Source organism: Melanaphis sacchari, unplaced genomic scaffold (assembly GCF_002803265.2).
Source record: "Melanaphis sacchari strain LSU unplaced genomic scaffold, SCAv2.0 Contig221_pilon_pilon, whole genome shotgun sequence".
NCBI classification, from domain to species: domain Eukaryota; kingdom Metazoa; phylum Arthropoda; class Insecta; order Hemiptera; family Aphididae; genus Melanaphis; species Melanaphis sacchari.
This window is the reverse complement of record NW_020271098.1, coordinates 356,128-376,113: the sequence shown is the minus strand read 5'-3', so window position 1 is coordinate 376,113 and position 19,986 is coordinate 356,128. Positions and strand designations below refer to the sequence as shown.

The following is a 19,986-nucleotide window of genomic DNA, read 5'->3' as shown; positions in this document are numbered from 1 at the left end:
ATTATATTATTATTATTATTATTTACCTACCAATAAAAGTACAGAGTGTGAAGTAATATTTAAAATCATAATGTACAATGTACTTTTAAAATATCTAATAGGATAATAGGTATAAACAATATTAAACAAATTGGTTTTGTAGAGTAAAACTGGTACAGGTATGAAAATTCGAAATGTTTTAACCATCATAAATTGAGGTGTAAAACTGGTTCTACAAGTTGGCGGCGTATCATAACTGAAATGGAATATCCAACAAATACCCACGAATAATTACGATTTCTCATTCAATTTGTCGTCAAATAAATGTGTAATTATCAAGATACGCGGTGATCAATCAATCAAATCCACAGAGATACTCGAATTATCTTTGGAAACATTTTAGAGTATGATAAGGAGATAATAAGTACCAATTAACGAAAACCTTACAACATCGTTACCTAATCGACGTTTAAGAGGACGAAGAGAAAAAACCCTGAAAATCTTAAAACCGTATTCGATCAAAACGGTATTGCAGTCTTTATAATGGAGTGCATCGTGCAAGCATTACGCATATAGGAAGTAGGAAAGTTTAGATTTGAGGAAATCGTCGCAAGTGACGCGAACGTACTCCGGCCTCCGGGAAGGATTAGTCATCGTCGGACGTTAAAAACTCGATATTATAATATTGGCAAAATATGATTGATCAGAAGAGAAAAAAAAATCGTAATTCTGAGGATCTTTGGCGGATGACGTGGCGGGCGTTGCCGATCGCCATTATCACCGGTGCTCGCGTGTCCGTTGCATGGACTTGGACTACAGAGTGTTTGAAATGGACGAGCGCACTACTATCGCGTCTAGACGACACGTCATTGCACCGCCACCGCTACGGCCGTTGGGAGCGAACAGGATGGGAAGGAGCGTCGAGGGGACGGGGGGTAAAACGTCTCCACGGCGGCGGCTGCTGGTTGCTGCTGATACCGTTCGTGGTATGGAATGCGTTCGGCCGCGGTCGCCGGCTTGTGCCGGGTCTCGACCAATCGCGTGGTGCTGTTCGTTTTATGCCCATATAAGGTAATGCCACGGGACGGGCGGAAAACGGCGGTGCATCGGGCGAATCCATCGTTCGGCGGCGCCGCAATCGGGGCAGGGAACCACGGTCAGCGCGCACTATGCACCCCGCGTCTCCGGCCCATCGACGCGCACCGTCACCGACCCTACCGGTGCGATGACGATGGATTCGTCCAGCAGGATGCACACCGGCCCCGGACCGTTCGGCCACTTTACGAAAACTTCCGTAACCGCTCTGCCACCGATACGCGAATTCGTTTTCTACAGCTCCGCCAGCCAAAACGGTCGTCGATTTCATATTTAAAGGTAAATATAATTGATTATTTATTATGTATTATATTTATTTTGAAACCTATTTTTTCCGGCTTGTGTCACCGAGGTTATTTTGTTTTTGAGAAAAACCAACCGCCAAAACTGTCGGAAATCTTTCAAATCCTCGACGCCCTACCTCCCTTAAGGCCCTCTGTGATTCCATAGAAATTTCTCCATTAATGATATATCTAATATCATTAACGATATTAATATTGTCTCTCAATTTTATCAATTCGGCGTTCGTTTTCGTGTCCACGTTACCAACATTTCCAGATATTTTCATAAATAACTTCTACTTCATAGGATTTAAACGTAAACTATATTATATATATATATCATTATACTTGTACATTAATTTATTATAACGATACGTTAATTTATGTCCAATTATTATAAGGGGTGGGGTGTTTTTGCATGTGTATGTAACAGCTTTTACTCGACTACTCGTCGTTTCTCACGGTTTTCAAACTGTATTATATTATTCCGGTTACCGTGTATTTATATATATATACACCTGGTGCTATGTGTAACAGCCCTTTTGCGATCGGTAGTGGTGGCGCGGTGTATGTTTTTAGGGAGGGACGAAGTGGGGTTGATGACGACGATGACTATGACGTGGTAGTTGTCCGTATCGAAGGGCGGGGTCCATGGGAAGGAGTATCGCGTTGACTGTACCGCATAGTGAGAGGAAAGCTACTTATACCGGTGTTAGCACTCTCATAAGACCAGTTTGTTCGATGACCGACTCGTTCGTTGTGCGGCTATAATATTTTTTCACTTTTAAAAGTTTTAAACAAATTTTAAACTTTTCAACGTTCGAAATAGTTACCCCGTGTTCCAAACTCTTGGAATTTCTACGTTTATTTCTGGTACGTGCTTTATTTATGTACAATTAATATTATCATCTCGTCGTCATGTTGGTTTTACCTAATTAAATATTATCGCGTGTTGTGATTGGGGTTTTTTTACGTTTTATTTTCATACGGCCTTTGCATTTTCAATTTTTTTTTTTTTTTTAACGATCGCAGTGGTGTGTTGTTTATAAGCGAATTTTGTGCCTTATTACGTGATTTTCAAACGAAATAATTTTCATTATTTCTAACGGCTTATTATCTTCTCAAATTAAACAACCCAATCAATAAAATTATATTATAATTTTTAATCAACTGCCTGCCATTCTATTTAATTTAAAAGTTTATTATTTTATTACTTTTTTATCTTCTTAAATTTATTTATGAGTGGAGATTAATCCATTTGGATTGATTAACAGTCATCAATTAAATTTAATATCTTTTTTTTAATACCAGTGAATTTAAATTTCTCTTTTCTCGTTTTAATGTATAATTACAATTAAGCATAATTTTATACATGATAATTAAATTAAATATTTTTTAGTAGTACATTAATTTTTGTACTAGAATTTAATTGGTAATTTAGTAGTATCTTATTCTTGTAATTTAAAATGTTTATACTCTTGGTAATAGTTTCTACAGTTTATAGTCTTGAATCAAAATGCTAGGTTCATTAATAGTTATTAAACCTTATTAACTACAATTTATTATAGTTTATTAGTAAATGTTTCTATTTGTTTATACTTATATGTATAAAAGTTCTAAATTGTAATTTTTTTTTTTTTGCAGTTTAAATATATTAAAAAACTAACTCAATATGTGTGACGAAGAAGTAGCCGCATTGGTAGTAGACAATGGATCTGGTATGTGCAAAGCCGGTTTTGCCGGAGATGACGCACCTCGTGCTGTGTTCCCATCTATTGTTGGACGTCCCCGTCATCAGGTAAATATTATAATATTTAAGTTAATGAGTTTCAAATGTTTAACTTATTATTTGCTATTATTAGGGAGTCATGGTTGGTATGGGACAAAAAGACAGCTATGTAGGAGATGAAGCACAATCCAAAAGAGGTATTCTTACCTTGAAATACCCAATTGAACACGGTATTGTCACCAACTGGGACGATATGGAAAAAATTTGGCATCACACTTTCTACAATGAATTGCGTGTAGCCCCAGAAGAACACCCAGTATTACTCACAGAAGCTCCTTTGAACCCCAAGGCTAACCGTGAAAAGATGACACAAGTAAATATTTATCTTAATTTTAAAATAATTTATTATCGGTTACAAAATATTTAACAATTTTCTAACCATTTATTTAATTTATAGATCATGTTTGAGACATTCAACACTCCGGCTATGTATGTTGCTATCCAAGCTGTACTTTCATTGTATGCTTCTGGTCGTACCACTGGTATCGTCTTGGATTCTGGTGATGGTGTATCTCACACTGTCCCAATCTATGAAGGTTATGCTTTACCTCATGCTATCCTTCGTCTCGATCTCGCTGGCCGTGATCTCACCGACTACCTAATGAAAATCTTAACCGAACGTGGTTACAGTTTCACTACCACTGCTGAACGAGAAATTGTTCGTGATATCAAGGAAAAATTGTGCTATGTTGCTTTGGACTTCGAACAAGAAATGGCTACTGCTGCTTCTTCCAGCTCATTGGAGAAATCCTATGAATTGCCTGATGGTCAAGTCATCACAATTGGAAACGAAAGGTAGTTTTTATACCAAATATTTATTTTATATAATATTGGTGAATTATGTCTAATAGTTGTATTTTATTATTAGATTCCGTTGCCCAGAAGCTCTTTTCCAACCTTCATTCTTAGGAATGGAAGCATGTGGTATCCACGAAACTACATACAACTCCATCATGAAGTGTGATGTAGATATCCGTAAGGACTTGTACGCCAACACTGTATTGTCTGGAGGTACCACCATGTACCCTGGTATTGCTGACAGAATGCAAAAAGAAATTACTGCTTTGGCTCCATCTACAATGAAAATCAAGATCATTGCCCCACCTGAGCGAAAATACTCAGTATGGATTGGAGGATCTATCTTGGCTTCTCTGTCTACCTTCCAACAGATGTGGATCTCCAAACAGGAGTACGATGAATCAGGCCCATCCATTGTGCACAGAAAGTGCTTCTAAATACTTTTATATTTATTTTCCTAAAAAACTGTATTTTTATTTGAATTTTTTCCTGTATTTTATATTTTAATAAGAATCAAAATTATAAAAAAAAAAAAAATCCGATGCATTAGGCCTACATTCCAGTAAGTTATTTACAGCTCAAAGCATTCCTTTATCATAGCACGTCTGCTTTTGATTTATAATTTTTTATACTGACTGAATGAAAAGAGAATATAATTAAATGTATTTATTTAATAATTATTTACGTATATGGAATTTTTTTTAGACATTCCTAATTATCCAAAGTTGTCTTATAGGCAAAAATATTAGGATTATAATTTTATTAAATTCTCTCTAAAAATATTTGAAAAATAAATGTTTGTAATTTATTATACATGTCATTTTGTCTATTGGTTTTTAAATTATCTTATGCTAGCTCCATACTCTCGAGATCAACTCGTCGTAATTTGAACAAGGATTACAATTTTGACCAAGTGGAGTGTATAAAAGGCAATAGTGGACCGACTATACTCATGTGCTTGTGTTGTCTTAGCAAGAGTGGAGCTAGCATATAAATTACCAGCATCCTTGTTAGTTTTCTATCTGATGGTGTGTATTATGTATAATTCATCAAGTCAAGAGTTATTATTCAAGTGGTTCTTAGCTTTTATAACATATTTTAATTTTTGAATATATATCAAGAAACCTTTGTAGGTTCAATAAATAGTAACAATTTGTCTCCTTACTTTCTGAAAAATGAAATTTATAAATAAGTTTCTGACATGGATAATATTATTCTTTATGATATTGTTATAAATTATACCTTTATTTTAATACTGTAATCATTATAATCAATGGGCAATGAATGAAATGAGAGTAGAAAAATTAAACTAATCTCTTGGCAAATAACTTATTTTATATGTTATGAATTTTACAATACACTAAAGCATTTTTTGTTTAACTCAAAATATTTATAAATATTATGAATCTATTTTTACTGCTTTATGGTATATATAAAAATAGGTATATTATTGAATTTTAAATTATATAAGTTGATATAATAATATGGTATAACCACTTATTAATATTTTAATGTTATAATGAATGTAGTATTAAATTAAAATGAACAGTTCATATAATTGAATTGACTCGTTCACTTTTTTCAGTTAACCACCCCTCAAAATATTAAAAAATAAATATACTATAACTATTTTATTGCTTATAGTTTAATGACGCTCTTGTATTCAATGAAGTAATAGGAGAAAAATTTGGCATTTTATTATTACGGTATACCATTATTTTCTTTATCCACCCACCCACCTAATTTTCAAGGAAATTTTAATTAGGTAACTAAATGTCTTCGTATTTAAACTATAACACAAAAACATATTATAATTAGAGAAATTAATAATTTAATCATGTCAAAATACAAAGTTTTACATGGTTGTAACCATCAAATGCCAATTGGGTAGAAGGACTACGTACCCATTGGACTTATCGGTTATTCCATAAAACATTACTGAGTACCGAATTTCAAGCGTAGTAATAGTCATAGACGTCTATGAAAATAAATAATTAATAATCATAAAATTGAAAGTTATGAGTTTATATATATTCGACGTTTAAAATTGTATTTTTGTAACAAATTAATACTCGATAGAACTAAATTTTAAAATAAGAAAATGTCAGTATATATTTTGGTAAGTTCAGTGTTTTGAGCATTTGCAAAACCATCAAGATGCAAGACCATTAGTGGCATTAGTAGTAAGTTGTAATGTGTATCTAGAATTTAGATATTTAATATTTTAGTATATTGCATAATACGTAGCCTTTCATGTCACAAGATATAAATTTAATTCAATAAGGCTACTGACTAACCCAAACAACTCGAGTAAATATAAAAAGTGACATTAGTCTGTATTGTATTCTATAGAGCTACTGACTATAAGTTCCGAGACGTATCACCTACATATTAATATATAGTACAAATTTATATTATTTATAAATAGAGTACTACCAATTGACTATGTAGTTATCTATCATCCAGGCACTGAGTACAGAACTTCAGACATTGGTTTCGGTAAGATGACTAAATAATTTTGATTTTAATTTATTTTTTAGTTAGTTTATTTATTCATTTAATCGACAGTTGACAGTCGACACTCCGTGATATTACTTATCATTTTGGTTTACCTTCGGAATCAGTTTTTTTTTAATATACGCTGCCGTGATACGACACCTGTTTCTTATCATTCTGATGTGTTATTAATTATTATCTTATCAGTTTTCAACCTTTGAGACTTTGAACTTTTTATTTTTAATTTGAGACTTAGTCAAATCACTGTTGATTATTATGAGTATAAATTATATAATATCGCATACCGCAAAACGACTAAACCAGTAAAACACTTACGTTTACAGTTTACATACTATTAAATTTCTTGGAATTATTAGAAAATATGTTTATTTTAAAAGTTTATCACAGTTTGTAGTTTAATGTTGTGTATTTTTAATTAATTGTTCATTAACATGATAATACACCTCGTAAAACATGTAAATACATTTTAATACAATTATTTAGCTATATAACGACCAATTGACAAGCTAATTTCTCAGAAACAAAAGCTCTTTGTTTTTAATAATTGAGATCAGTTTGTAAGTACCTTTTGTTCATATTTATTTAGTTTTGTTATTAATTATTATCAATAAAATTTTCAAATTGATTTATTTTATTAGATTTATTACTAGTTTATTTAATATTTATTATCTCATATTTAAGTTTATATCTATCATTTTCTGGTATGTCTAATAACGAACTAATTATAACTCATTAGTACTCTAAATTATGATTTATTGTTATTAAACAATTCTTACCTGAGTAAAGTAATTTGTATGTAGGTATTTTTATGATTATGATGTTGTAATATTACATACATTCCATAAAGATAACAGTAAAAATAACTATAATTGTATGTATTTTGTAAATATATTCATATTTGTAATATATTTAATATACTATATTATGTTTCATATTTAATAGTTTTTTTGGTTACTATAGTACCTATTATTCTAAATTTCAGCAAAGTTTGATAGGTATATGAAATGTAGATTCATAAACAATTCATTCTTAACATAGGATAAATTATTAAATTATTAATTAATATAAAACATGAGATACTTTGTTAAATTTAAATCTAATTTATATATTTTTTTTTCAAGTGTACTGTAATTCTAGACAAGGTTGTGATTTGTATACAAATATGAATATTAAAAAAATTGTAATTATGTCGCTGCATAAAAATCATTAAATTAAACTATTAAATAATAATGCTTTTAAATATCATCAAACTTATAAAAATCATATATTTATGTATTATCAAACTTATAAAAATCATATATATATACTGAATGGTTTTTATTTTATTAATATAATTTACAAATTGATTGTCTTAATGTATGAGGTATATTTGTTTGAAATATAAAGTTATTAAAGTTTTAATTAATTTGTTGCTTATTATTAATTATACGTAACACTATTCTTTGTAAAACAATTAATATTTTTGCTATTTTCATCATAGTACCTAATTTAATTAAATGCTAATAATCAAATTATGGGTAGTGTGATGTTCTTTTAAGCACTTTTTATTTTATGTCTAAAACAACAAGCTTTTTAAAAAATATTGATTGATACTGAATATTGAACAAATAATTAATATTTTAATAACAAAAAAAAATGTAAATGAAGTGCTACCTCAAATTCCCAACAATTTCGTTATAATTTCATATTCATACTTGAATCATAATAAATTAATTAGGTACTCATGATAAAGTATATAAATAAAATAAAATGATTTTTGAAAATTTAATAAGGAGAACATAAAAAATGTTTATAGTTTATATTATATTTATTTCCAGTATTATATTATTAATAATATTTTAACAATAATTATGGTTTTTTTTATTATTTATATTTTCAGTAATGGAATCCGTTAATAAGCTGATTCGACAATTAAAATGCAGAGGAGAAAATTTTGTCACTGGCCATGAAAAATTAACACTCAATACAGAAATTCTTCATATTATTATCACAAGAGTATTATCATCACTTCACAATGATCATATTTTAAATCATCACTATTTATCTGAAATTCTAAAAAAAGTTGCAAAGTTGAAATTACTTAAATCGTCTAATTTTGATCTTAATCAGTCTATTGAACTTTCTCCTTTTCATAATCTAGTTTATTTAGAACTTTATGATATAGATATAGAATGGTTGATAGGTTTAAATTATGAAAAAATTGAAGTTTTAATTATTTATGGTCCATTAAAATCTTTAGCTGTGTTGTTAAATAAAAAATGGACTAACCTAAAGTATTTAGCACTTAGAGGAACCCATCTTGGAGAATTAGATAGGTCAATATTATTAGCCCCTTATCTTACATATTTAGAAGCACCAAGAAACTTATTAACTGAAGTCAAAAATATTGAAAAACTGGAATATTTAGACATTTTAAATTTAAGCATAAATAGGCTGACTCAAGTACCAATATTAACTGATTATGGAGCTATAAATTTAACTGTATTAATACTGAGTTATAATTGCATTAACAATTTAACAGGTGACTATATTTATATTAATAAATTATTAGTTTAAAACAGATTTGCATTATAAAGCAAAATTGTTCATCATAAGTACATATACATACTTTACGTACTGTTTTACTATTTTATGTTTGTACAGTTTTTTCCTAAACATTTTAAACTCCTATAATTAGTGCAAATATATGAATCACATTTTCATTATATTAAAGTATTAAAATTATTAGGTATAAGTATACCAAATTATTCATTAATATGTAATTATTAATTATCTAGCCATATAATATAATATAGACAATATATTTCATTTCATTTTTTAATTTATTTTTGTCAATTTTAGATTACTTTAACTGTTTAAAAATAATTACACTTCACTTAATTAAAAAACCACGTAAGAAATAAGACATCAAAATTCAAATTATTTTCACTCTTCTCAAAATTAAATATATTATAGTTAAATGATTTTTATTTTTTTTATTATGTTTTTTTTTTTTTTTTTTTTTGAGTTATAATTGTAATTGGAGCCAAAATTAAGATAAATAAATCTCTAAAATGTATTTTAAATGTAAATTACTTAATATTTTTTATTTAAGTAGACTTTAGACATTACAAAAATAACTACTTTAATATTTATGTGTGCCTGAACAATTTTTCACATATTTAAATCTTAGTGGGTATGAATATAATTTTAAATATAACCTCCTACAAAGTAATTTCCTCTTTTAAAGGTATCTATTTAATGAAATAATTTTTGTGACATATTTGTTCAAAATTATTTTAATTATTCCCAAAGATTATTTAAAAAAATCTAAAATAAATAAAAAGTAAACTTTAATATGACCTCTGTGTACTCTGACAAATTTAGATAATAATATAAAATATTTAAAAATGTATAAATTTGTATTTATTATTATTTTATTTTATTCATTTTTAGGTTTATATAAATTGACAAATTTAAAAGTATTGGATTTGTCAAATAACATGATTGTACATCATGAATTAATATCAGCAGTTGGCGACATGGCTATTTTAAAATATTTAAATTTAAGCCACAATCCTATAAGTTATATAAAAAATCATAGAGAAATAACTTGTGGTTATCTCCATGAAAATGCAGCTGTTGAACTTGTAAGAAATTAAAAAATAAATTTATAAATTAAAATTGTTGTTTATTATAATTTTTATTACTCACTAATATAGTTTGAACTTGACAATCAACTACTTTCAAAATCAGAAAAACAATTTGTTGGACAGTCTTCCAGATCATTAGATCTGTCATTTTTACATTATCAACAGCCTCCTGGTAAATTATTAATTTATAAAAAAAAAATATATGTTGATGAATATAATATTAAAATTATTGTAACATTGTTACAACAATAATAATATAATAATAAAATAATTTTTTTTAGCAAGTGTTAAAGCCAAAAAAATAAGATCTCCTGTTATTGAAGACCATAAATGGGAAAAATGTTGCGTTATTCAAACTCCTGTACTGCCAACAACTTCAAAAAAAGGTTTTATTAATTTTATAATTTAGTTTATGTTAGTAGTTAAATGTATTTATTTTTATTTTTAGAAATTTTAAAGTCGGAACATTTAACTACAAAAAAAAAAATTGAAAATGTACGAGAAATGTTTGGAGAAGATAATTGGTTACATAGTAATGCTGGAAGTTATGTTCAAGATATTTTGGGTATCAAACAGCAGTCAGAAAATGGATCTTTTTCTGAAGAAGTTCCTGTATAGATTTTATTTTTAAATATTTTATATCATATAAATAATAGAATTATATAAATTTAAAAAATAATGTTATAGGTAGAACAAATTATTGAAGACAGTAATTCAAAATCTAATGATTTTACTGATAACGAAGAATGTATTATATTAAATAATGAATCTCATTTAGAAATGGATGTTGAGCCAGAAATTGTTCAAACATTAATAGTTAACTCAAATCCAGAATATTATATGTTAAACAAAAATGAAGAAACTTTAAGATTATCAGGTCAGCTAATTTTGAAATTGATTATATTTACTAAAATTATTAAATGTGTATAATTATTATCATGTATGAGTAACTCAGGGGAGCAATTTCTGTCTGGTTTGGTGAGATCACGCCTCTGATACATTCAGTTTAAGTTACTCATGGGCCATCACTAGAAAATTAGATTCTGTTTATAGCAGTATTTTAAAAATTTGTAAAATTAATATTTTTTCCACTCCAAAATTGAATGATATGTATGTTTTTGGTGATCGAAATAGACTGCATGAAATTGTTAAGAAAATAAAGAAATAACAATTAATTGATATATCTAAATACTGATGTTATAGTTTGATTTTAATAGGGACTGTAATGGTAAAAAAAAAATATATCTGACATTCATTTTTTTTTCTAACTGATATTACTTTAACATAATTATTCAAATTTATACTGACACTTGAAAGTTTCTAACAAATGTCTATGATAAATTTTTAAGTTATGCTATAACTACTAAGCTTATGTATATTTTATTTTTTAGAAAATTATTGGCGAGTTCAAAATATTGATGTGATAACAAACGAATATTCCAATATTTTATTATGTTTAACTGAAAAGTAAGTATTTTAATTTTTAATTAAATAATAGTTTTATTTTTATTTTTAGTTATTAGTGACTTAAATTATATAATAGTCTACTAATCTACAATATAAATGTTATTAAATTCAATAATTTTACATGAAATAAACAATTATTAAAACAAAGATGAAATAATGAAAATAATAAGTATATAATATTAACAAAAGTATTATAAATAAAAAAATACCATTACAGTAAAACCTCACTAATTCAAATTCTTGTATTTCAAAGTTTCTTTAAATCATTTTTATTCACAATCTTTGAATAAAAAATCACAATCTTTTTAGTGTTGGATTTTCATGTTAATTTATTTTGGCATGAAAAACTTTTTTATATGTCTACAATTATCTCCATAATTTATTATGCTTCATTAACATAAAAATAATACAAGTTAATTAAAAAAATTAAATATTTACTGCATCAAAAAAAAAAAAAAAAATTATTGAAAAATAAATGTAATTATTTTTTTAAATTTCAAGCATACCATCACCAATATCTCAAAGTTTCAATACGTAAAAGTTTTTTTATTTTTGATACTATGAGACTTAATTCTAAAATTTTATTATTTATAATTATTATTAATAACTGCAATTTAACTTATGATTTTTTAAATAAAAACATATACTGAATTCATGCCAAAAATAGTTACCATAAATTTTATTGATTATAAAATTGAGAGAAAAATGTTTTATATTTAGTATTTTTAATTTAAAGTATTGTAATAATAATAATACATTTTATAACCTCAGTGGACGCATGGTATCCTTTAGTGGGTGCCACTGGCTCTATGTTCTGGTTATTAAATGCATGTATTTTTTTTTTATTATTATTAAAAATAGTGTTCCTAACAATAACTTATGAATTTGTTATAGAGAATTAAAAGAAAGGAATTGTGTTGATGGTCATTTACTTGCTACCTGGAGTCGAGATTCTATTGAAAGTTGTGTCAAAATTGGATTTGACCCAATTAAATTACAATTAAATTTTATGACTATTAGAAAAAATCTAAACCAAAGAATATATGCAATGAGTGAAGATGATGCTAAAGTAAATTAAATTATTAAATAACTAATTGACCCAGCTACACATTGCTGAGGCTGTCATAATCTGTTGAATTAATGCTATACTAAACTATTTACAAAGTTCTTAATTGATAACATGAAAATTATATTTTATAATTGAAGTAGATATTGTTCATTTTTAAAAATTATTTTTATGATTTTAAATTATAAAAATTTATAATTTTATCCATTTTATCTTCTATCTTTCACCTATTATCAGTTGTTGCTGCAAAATCAAATCATTTCTCATTTATCTTTCTTACTTACCTTTAATCGAGATATGAGCTATCCTATTTTTTTAATTTAGACCAAATCACACTCATGAACAAAATCAAAATCGATTGTATAATTTTGAAACATATCGAAGTTTACCCGTTGTATGCATAATATTTATACATACAGATTAGGAATAGTAGACTTTCAAATTATGTAAATTTAAAAAGAAGAGTTTTTTTTTTTTTTTTATTTGTTTTTAGATTTTTAATAAGTAGAAAATTTAATATATATTATATTTTGTGATCTATTTATGTATATTTTTAGGAATTTTTAAATATTATTAGTATGGAATTAGAGTCGAGAACATTGAGTGAAATGAATCAATTGGTATTTAAATGTATAAAATGTGATACAATATTTTGTCAAGAAAGTAATAAAAATGTTCTTAGTGAGTATAAACTATTAATAAAAAAAAAAATATTTTTAAATTATTATTATAGCCCAGTATATCAAATACTTATAACATTTACATGATCTTAACAAATTTTAAATTTCATCTTAGTTGGACTGCTGAAGTAGGTTTTTTTAAGGCAATTGCCTTAAAATCAAAATGGGTTGGTGGTTGGGCAGGTGGGTACCGGACAATTTAGTAAAATTTTAGATTTTTAAATTTAGTAAAATAAAAGATTTTTAATAAAAACATTTATACTATTAAGTAATAAAAAAAATGTAGATTAAAAACTATGAGTGCATGAGTAGTCAAATAGTACTTTACTTTAGGTCTAAAAAATTTTCAGCAAGTTATTGTTTGCACCATTAGATATTATAATATATTAAATAATTTTAAATTAATATCTGTAACAGATATTAAATACAATTTTTATATTTTTACAATTTATCAACTCCTGTGAATATCAATATTTAATTAGTTTTTAATTCATAAAATAAGGAAAAAATGAACAACATGAAAATTAGTTTAAAAGATAAAAACTAATAACAAAAATTTCTTATAATTATGATGAATAATAAATTAGAAATAAAATGTAAAAATAAAAACTAAAACATAATACTATAAATATCAATTTGTGTCTACATTTATATTGTATATAAAAAGACAAACCAATATAATTGAAGAAAAAAACAAGCATGGAAGTTTTTAGAGATTTTTCAATACTTTTAAGCCGCTTTAAATACAACTTATGAGGAAATTTGAATTACATTTTCAAGCCTTAGCTAAATAATTATTCTGTATATATTTGATATTTCATTATTTTCTATAAGAATATCATATGAAAGGTCTTCAATTAAATTTTCTAGAATATAGTACAAACATAATCATTTTGAAAATGTTATTGAGTATAAAAAATGACAATTTAAGTATATTTATGTTTCAAGTATCATAATTAATAATAAAAAAATAAAACAAATTGTTTGAGGATGATTTTTAATTATACATTTTGGTATCTAATGTCATCAAAACATAAACTTCAATTTTTCAGTAAGAGAACATCTAGAATCTAAAAATGTTAATATATTATTGTTTTCAGAAATTAAAATTAGGTAGATTAGAATTTCAACCTACCATAAAGTATAATCTATTTATTTGATTTTGAAAAATACATTTTCATTTAACTTAACTATTAAATTGATTATTAGTTTAATATTAATCACCAAAAATAATGTGATAGTATTATGTATTACTGCTTAATTAAAAAAATAAATAATTTAATTGTTTTCCAGAAGAAAAAAGAAAAAACTGTTGCCCTAGTTGTGACAGCAATATCATTATACAAATAGAAGAAGAAGTTCTTCCATCTTCTTCTAAGAAGTCAAATCAGCCATTAGAAATATATGAACAAAATTTTATTGAAGAAGAAAACTCTAATAATTCAACACCTATTAATTCAAGATCTAGTAAGATTAAAAATTTAAAAATATGTTTACGTATGAAGATTTGTTAAGAAAACTTTAAAATACATATTAAACATTTGATGCCATTTGTAATTGAAATATGAATTTGAATACTTTTGTTAACAAGTATTTGAACATAAATACAAATACTATTTAAAAGTTAAAAATATTGAAAATATTTAACAATTAAATTTTTCTTTTGTTCAATTAATTTGTACATTAATCAAAAATAGATATTTTAACTTTTTTATAAATATTTCAATTAAATAGTTAATTATACATGCTTAAATAAATTCAAGAATTTCAAATTTCACATATTCTATTATAATTATTAATTGATATGTCAAGTTAAACTTCATTTTGGTGGATATAAATTTTAACTATTTTCAATTATCTCATGAAATCTTATTATAAATTCATAGAATCATTTAAAATATTGAATGATTTAAAAAAAAAAGTATTTGAATAATTAACAGAACTATATCTACTTATATTTAATAATAATATTAAATTTTAAACATTTTAAGGCTCAGAAGAACCAGAACAACGAATATTTTCTAGTAATGATAGTGATGTAGAAATTATAAGTAATCCTAGTGAGAATTCTGTTGAAATTCTTGAAGTAATATCAAGGTATATATGTTTTATATTTATATTACATTTTCATGCTCTTAAACCGTAACTCAATATTAACTATAAAAGTTCAATAAATAAAATTTATTAAAATTCTTATAATATATACAAATTGATTTAAAATTATAAGTGACAATTTTAATTTTTAATTATTAGATTATACTTATATTATTTAGGTCACTTAAGAAATCAAAATGTTAAAAAAAAAAAATAGTTATAATAAAGATACTTCAAATCTTGCATTTCAGCTTATTGTTCATATTTAATATTTTTTGAAATATAAAAAGATATAATTTGCTACAATAAATTGTCCATGCAATTAACTTATTTTGATTTTTTTGTTTCTATTGTCCATATTCTATCTAATGGATAATTTTAATTTTTGTTGAGCTTTATTCTTTTTCTTCAAGAATATCTATGTTTAAAAAAGAAAAAATATTTAAAAAATTATAACCATAGATTCTAGTATAATATATAATACAACATAAATATATTTTGTGAAAACCAAGAGTTTATAATTTAATATTTTTGACAAGAATATGAGTAAAAGATAATCTGCGATTTAGTAGTTTTTTAAATACTTTAATACCAACTTTTCAGATATTTGCTCATTATATTTTTTTATATTTTATTTTTTAATTCACCATTTTAAAATTATAATTTTGACTTAAATGCAATTTTGAATTTTTCATTGTCTTATGGTGTATTATTTAATATTTGGTTTAGACTCTATTTATGAATATTTAACTATAATACTTGTATATTATTTTTATTCCAAATTATGTTTATATTATAGTAAAGAAATCAAATCAGAAAAACCTCTACTAACTATTGATGTTCGGACTGCATTAACTGAAAGTAGCTCTTCAGGTTAGTATTTCTATAATTTTAGTGTTAGTAATTTGTACATTAACATTTTTACTCAGTTTAAAATAAGAAAATGACAAAATTACTTTAACTGTTCATTACTATATAAATAATTATTGTTTGTTGTATCTGTCTCATGCTTTGATATTTGTGTAGTATGCTATCTACTATGAAATGTTACTTAGAAAAAAAACTGTACACCTCCAGTATGCCACCTACTATAGTTATTTTTATTTATACAAACCTATGAGTTGAGTCATTAAGATAAATAATATATAACAATTATACAATATTATAGCTAAATAGCCATTATAACTAGTAAATATCAATCAAGACCTACAATAACTAACTTTTACATATATTATTTTAGTCTATATTATGTCCTTTTGCCTTACTGTGTTCACAGGTGTATTTTTTAGTTGAGAGTTTTACTTTGTATATGTTATACAATTATTTATTTTAAAATAATATAATGAATTAATCAATGTTGTATTATATGAACAAAAAACATCTAATAAAGAAACATGTGTTAAATATCTTCAAGAGAGAAACTTGCTGCCAGAACTTGATTGTTGTCTAAATTAAAAGATGATGTTTTATTTGGTAGCACATGGAAGGAACATCTTGTTGTAAAAATAATATATATTAATGTATAATAATATGATAAAATACTTAACAATGATCATCATTAGCAATACATTAAGTAAATTTTTTAGTTTGATAAATTTTTATTAATTAGTTGGTAGTAATGTAACAAACTACACTTGTGAAGTTTTTTGGTAGGTAGCATACTGCACAAGTCAGTGAATTGATTCTCCTTATTGCTGTTCATTATTTTATTTTATCCATAATGTATAATTATTTTATAAATTCTATTAAACACAGTTAATGTAATTTATAATACAGTTGTTTCAATTTTGGTCATAGACTTATTTTAAATATAGTATAAATTTGGCATGGTAAATTGGTGAGTATTGTCATCAGTGGACATTGGACAATTTGTATATTTCCTTTTTTTAATTATTAAATTAAATTAATATATTTTTTACTACATAATATATAATTTTAATAACATAATATCAAAATTGATCTTTTTTCTTACTTATGCCTTGTAGTTTATTCTAAGTATAATTTTTATATATAAAATATATCGTATCTTACAAATATTTTATTATTAGAATCATATTAAATATAAAATTTAATTCAAGTTAATAAAATAATTAATATTTCTAATTTTTGAGTAATTTTATGATAAGTTCAAATCTTAATAAAATACTGACATTAACAATGTGTATAATATTTTAAATTTTTATTTATTGTGGTTTTTGTTGCATTTTAATTGAATTAATATAAATATTAGGATCAATGACAGATAGTGTGTGTACTGCTTATGAAAGTCGAAAGCAACACAACAACAGTTCGTCAACTATAAAAGGTATGTATTAACAATTAAATATAATAATTATGCTTAATGAACATTAAACACATTTAAAATATTATGTATATTGTTTGTGTAATAAAAACAGGAAGTAACATCGATTCTACGATTCCATCAGTAGTAGATGTACCTATTAAGTTCTCTTATGATGATTTTGTATCAGTTGATCTACGGTTAAAATCATATGTTCAAAATAAATTTTTTCGAGACAAAGAAGAATTTGTATTGGTTTTTCGAGTAGGTTGTGTTATTCAATTTTTTTTTAAATATTTTATTTAAATTAAACTAAAAATAACATATTTCACTTAACAGTGTAATTGTATTATGACGAGCCCAGATCACCGTGTTGATGGGTGTGTGATCATATCAAACAAATCGCTATATGTGTTTAAATTCATCGGCCAGCCAGATGAACTGTAAGCAGTGTATACATTGATTAGTATGGTATTCTTGCACTTCACTATATTATTATCTTGTATAGCTTACAAAAAGTGTCTAGACATCGATTAAGTCTTGTCAAGTCCATAGCTGCCCTTCCATGGAATGTTGGTCTAGCTATATGTGTCACTCAACCAGAAAGAGAGATGAAATATACATTTGTTCTTTACGTGCCACGTATCACTATACGATTAATTGTATTTTTAGAAAGTATGTAATTATTTAAATGTTGACTATTAATTCTATACCATTATTCGTCACTGTTTCAGGGATAAAACCATTTGAACAACGAGAGGTATTAGTCTCTTCCCCAAACACTAATTCTTATCTATATGTCAATAATATTCTTTACAAAAACGAACTACATTTACCTATTATTCATGTGATGTTCTGTGAGTGCGCGACAATCATCACAGATAATGGTAATTAATGGGATAATATTATTTTACTTTGAATCAAATGTACTATGACTCATTAACCTAAACTGAAATTACAGGTATATGATTACTGTAGACATTTAATGGATATAAATAATATTTATTTCAGGACTTGTTGAAATTATTGACTTACCAGGTATAGTGATTACGGAATACGAGCTGATAATATTGGGTGGTGAATGTGCATGGCTGATACCTTATGATGAACATTTCCCAACATTAGCTCATATTCAACAAATGAGTACATTCATTCGTATTGTGAGTTACATAAACTTTAAATTATACACATTAAATGAGAAATTTACACATTTTAGTCTTTTTTCTACAGGATAAAAACAAAGAGACACTTGGTTTACACTTTAATAACAATGTATCATGGTCATTAATAGTAAATCATATTGAAGCTGAATTTCTGATGGATGAAACAATAAGAATAATAACAAACGCTAAGCAAAAATTGTGTTCTGCCATGCAAATGGCCAATTTAAATTGCTCAACTTAAGTGAATCTAATCATCCAGTAAAATTGTTACAGCTCAAAATGTCATAGAAGTCAGAAACGTATGCAATTAAAATTTATTAATTTTTTAAACCAGATAAGTTATTTATATGAATGCATATGGAGCATAAAATGTGTAACTATTTTATTTATTGTTATTTATTATTATTTAAAAAAAATATATTTTGTTTATAAAAAATATAAATTGTTTGTGAAAAATTCTCATAAATAAAAAAATATCAACTTTATATTGTCTGTCAATTTGCGTATTTTATCACTAATCTAAACTTATAATTAAGGATTTTTTTTTTGAATAAATGTTTTAATTAAAATTATTTCTCTTGATATCTTCCGTAAAATTTCTTTTTATCACTATCAATCAAATAATTTTAAATTCGAACTTTAAGAATTATATTGAACGCATGACATGTACATTTAAAAAATATTTATCATGTATCTGGAGAGAGACGATAAACCCATTGTATCTACATTGTGCACCAATGTAAGAAAACATAACAAATGTTTTAACAATTATTTTAATTATTAATAGCTATACAATCAAAGATCAAAATTCCAGTAACATTATACATAGACGGCCATTAACAATAAACTATACTTTAATAAATGTATTTGGTTGAAGTATAATTACTGAACTGGAAGAACAGTATACAATTATGTAGGATGGGATGTATATATTACTGACATTTTATTATTGGTATCGAAAAATGTATGCTTATTTTTCTACGATTGGCATTATGGATTATATTATGATGAAGAGGGCACTGAATAATTTTTAGAGGAAAACAAAACATAGAATTATTATAATGCATTAGTATATGAGCTTACAAACCACTGATAATTGATAATACTTATCACAATCTTCAGTCATCTCCCAGTTGAATTAAAA

General features: G+C 25.5%; 3 protein-coding genes across 4 annotated transcripts; all 3 read left to right on the top strand.

Moving 5' to 3' along the window:
- The first annotated feature begins 1,269 nt into the window (after positions 1 to 1,269).
- LOC112594237 (actin-5C) lies at positions 1,270 to 4,622 on the top strand. Of its 2 annotated transcripts, none has more exons than XM_025338925.1 (5): positions 1,270 to 1,353; positions 3,000 to 3,153; positions 3,218 to 3,457; positions 3,542 to 3,939; positions 4,013 to 4,622. In XM_025338925.1, exons 2-5 carry the CDS (start codon positions 3,028 to 3,030, stop codon positions 4,377 to 4,379), a joined length of 1,131 nt encoding a protein of 376 aa, XP_025194710.1. In that variant the 5' UTR covers positions 1,270 to 1,353; positions 3,000 to 3,027; the 3' UTR covers positions 4,380 to 4,622. The 2 variants fall into 2 exon arrangements, with proteins under 2 accessions (XP_025194710.1, XP_025194711.1); XM_025338926.1 differs by lacking the exon at positions 1,270 to 1,353 and adding an exon at positions 2,087 to 2,228.
- A 2,049-nt stretch (positions 4,623 to 6,671) lies between these two features.
- LOC112594109 lies at positions 6,672 to 11,789 on the top strand. Its single transcript, XM_025338739.1, has 9 exons — positions 6,672 to 7,016; positions 8,339 to 8,980; positions 9,895 to 10,088; positions 10,161 to 10,263; positions 10,373 to 10,477; positions 10,540 to 10,703; positions 10,779 to 10,968; positions 11,483 to 11,545; positions 11,776 to 11,789. The coding sequence occupies exons 2-9, from the start codon at positions 8,341 to 8,343 to the stop codon at positions 11,787 to 11,789; spliced, it is 1,473 nt and encodes a 490-aa protein (XP_025194524.1). The 5' UTR covers positions 6,672 to 7,016; positions 8,339 to 8,340.
- LOC112594185 lies at positions 11,525 to 19,242 on the top strand. Its single transcript, XM_025338850.1, has 13 exons — positions 11,525 to 11,558; positions 12,453 to 12,627; positions 13,182 to 13,305; positions 14,598 to 14,771; positions 15,296 to 15,401; positions 16,198 to 16,271; positions 17,629 to 17,703; positions 17,795 to 17,943; positions 18,019 to 18,122; positions 18,188 to 18,354; positions 18,414 to 18,566; positions 18,691 to 18,839; positions 18,910 to 19,242. Exons 2-13 carry the CDS (start codon positions 12,568 to 12,570, stop codon positions 19,081 to 19,083), a joined length of 1,509 nt encoding a protein of 502 aa, XP_025194635.1. The 5' UTR covers positions 11,525 to 11,558; positions 12,453 to 12,567; the 3' UTR covers positions 19,084 to 19,242.
- Positions 19,243 to 19,986: the final 744 nt, after the last annotated feature.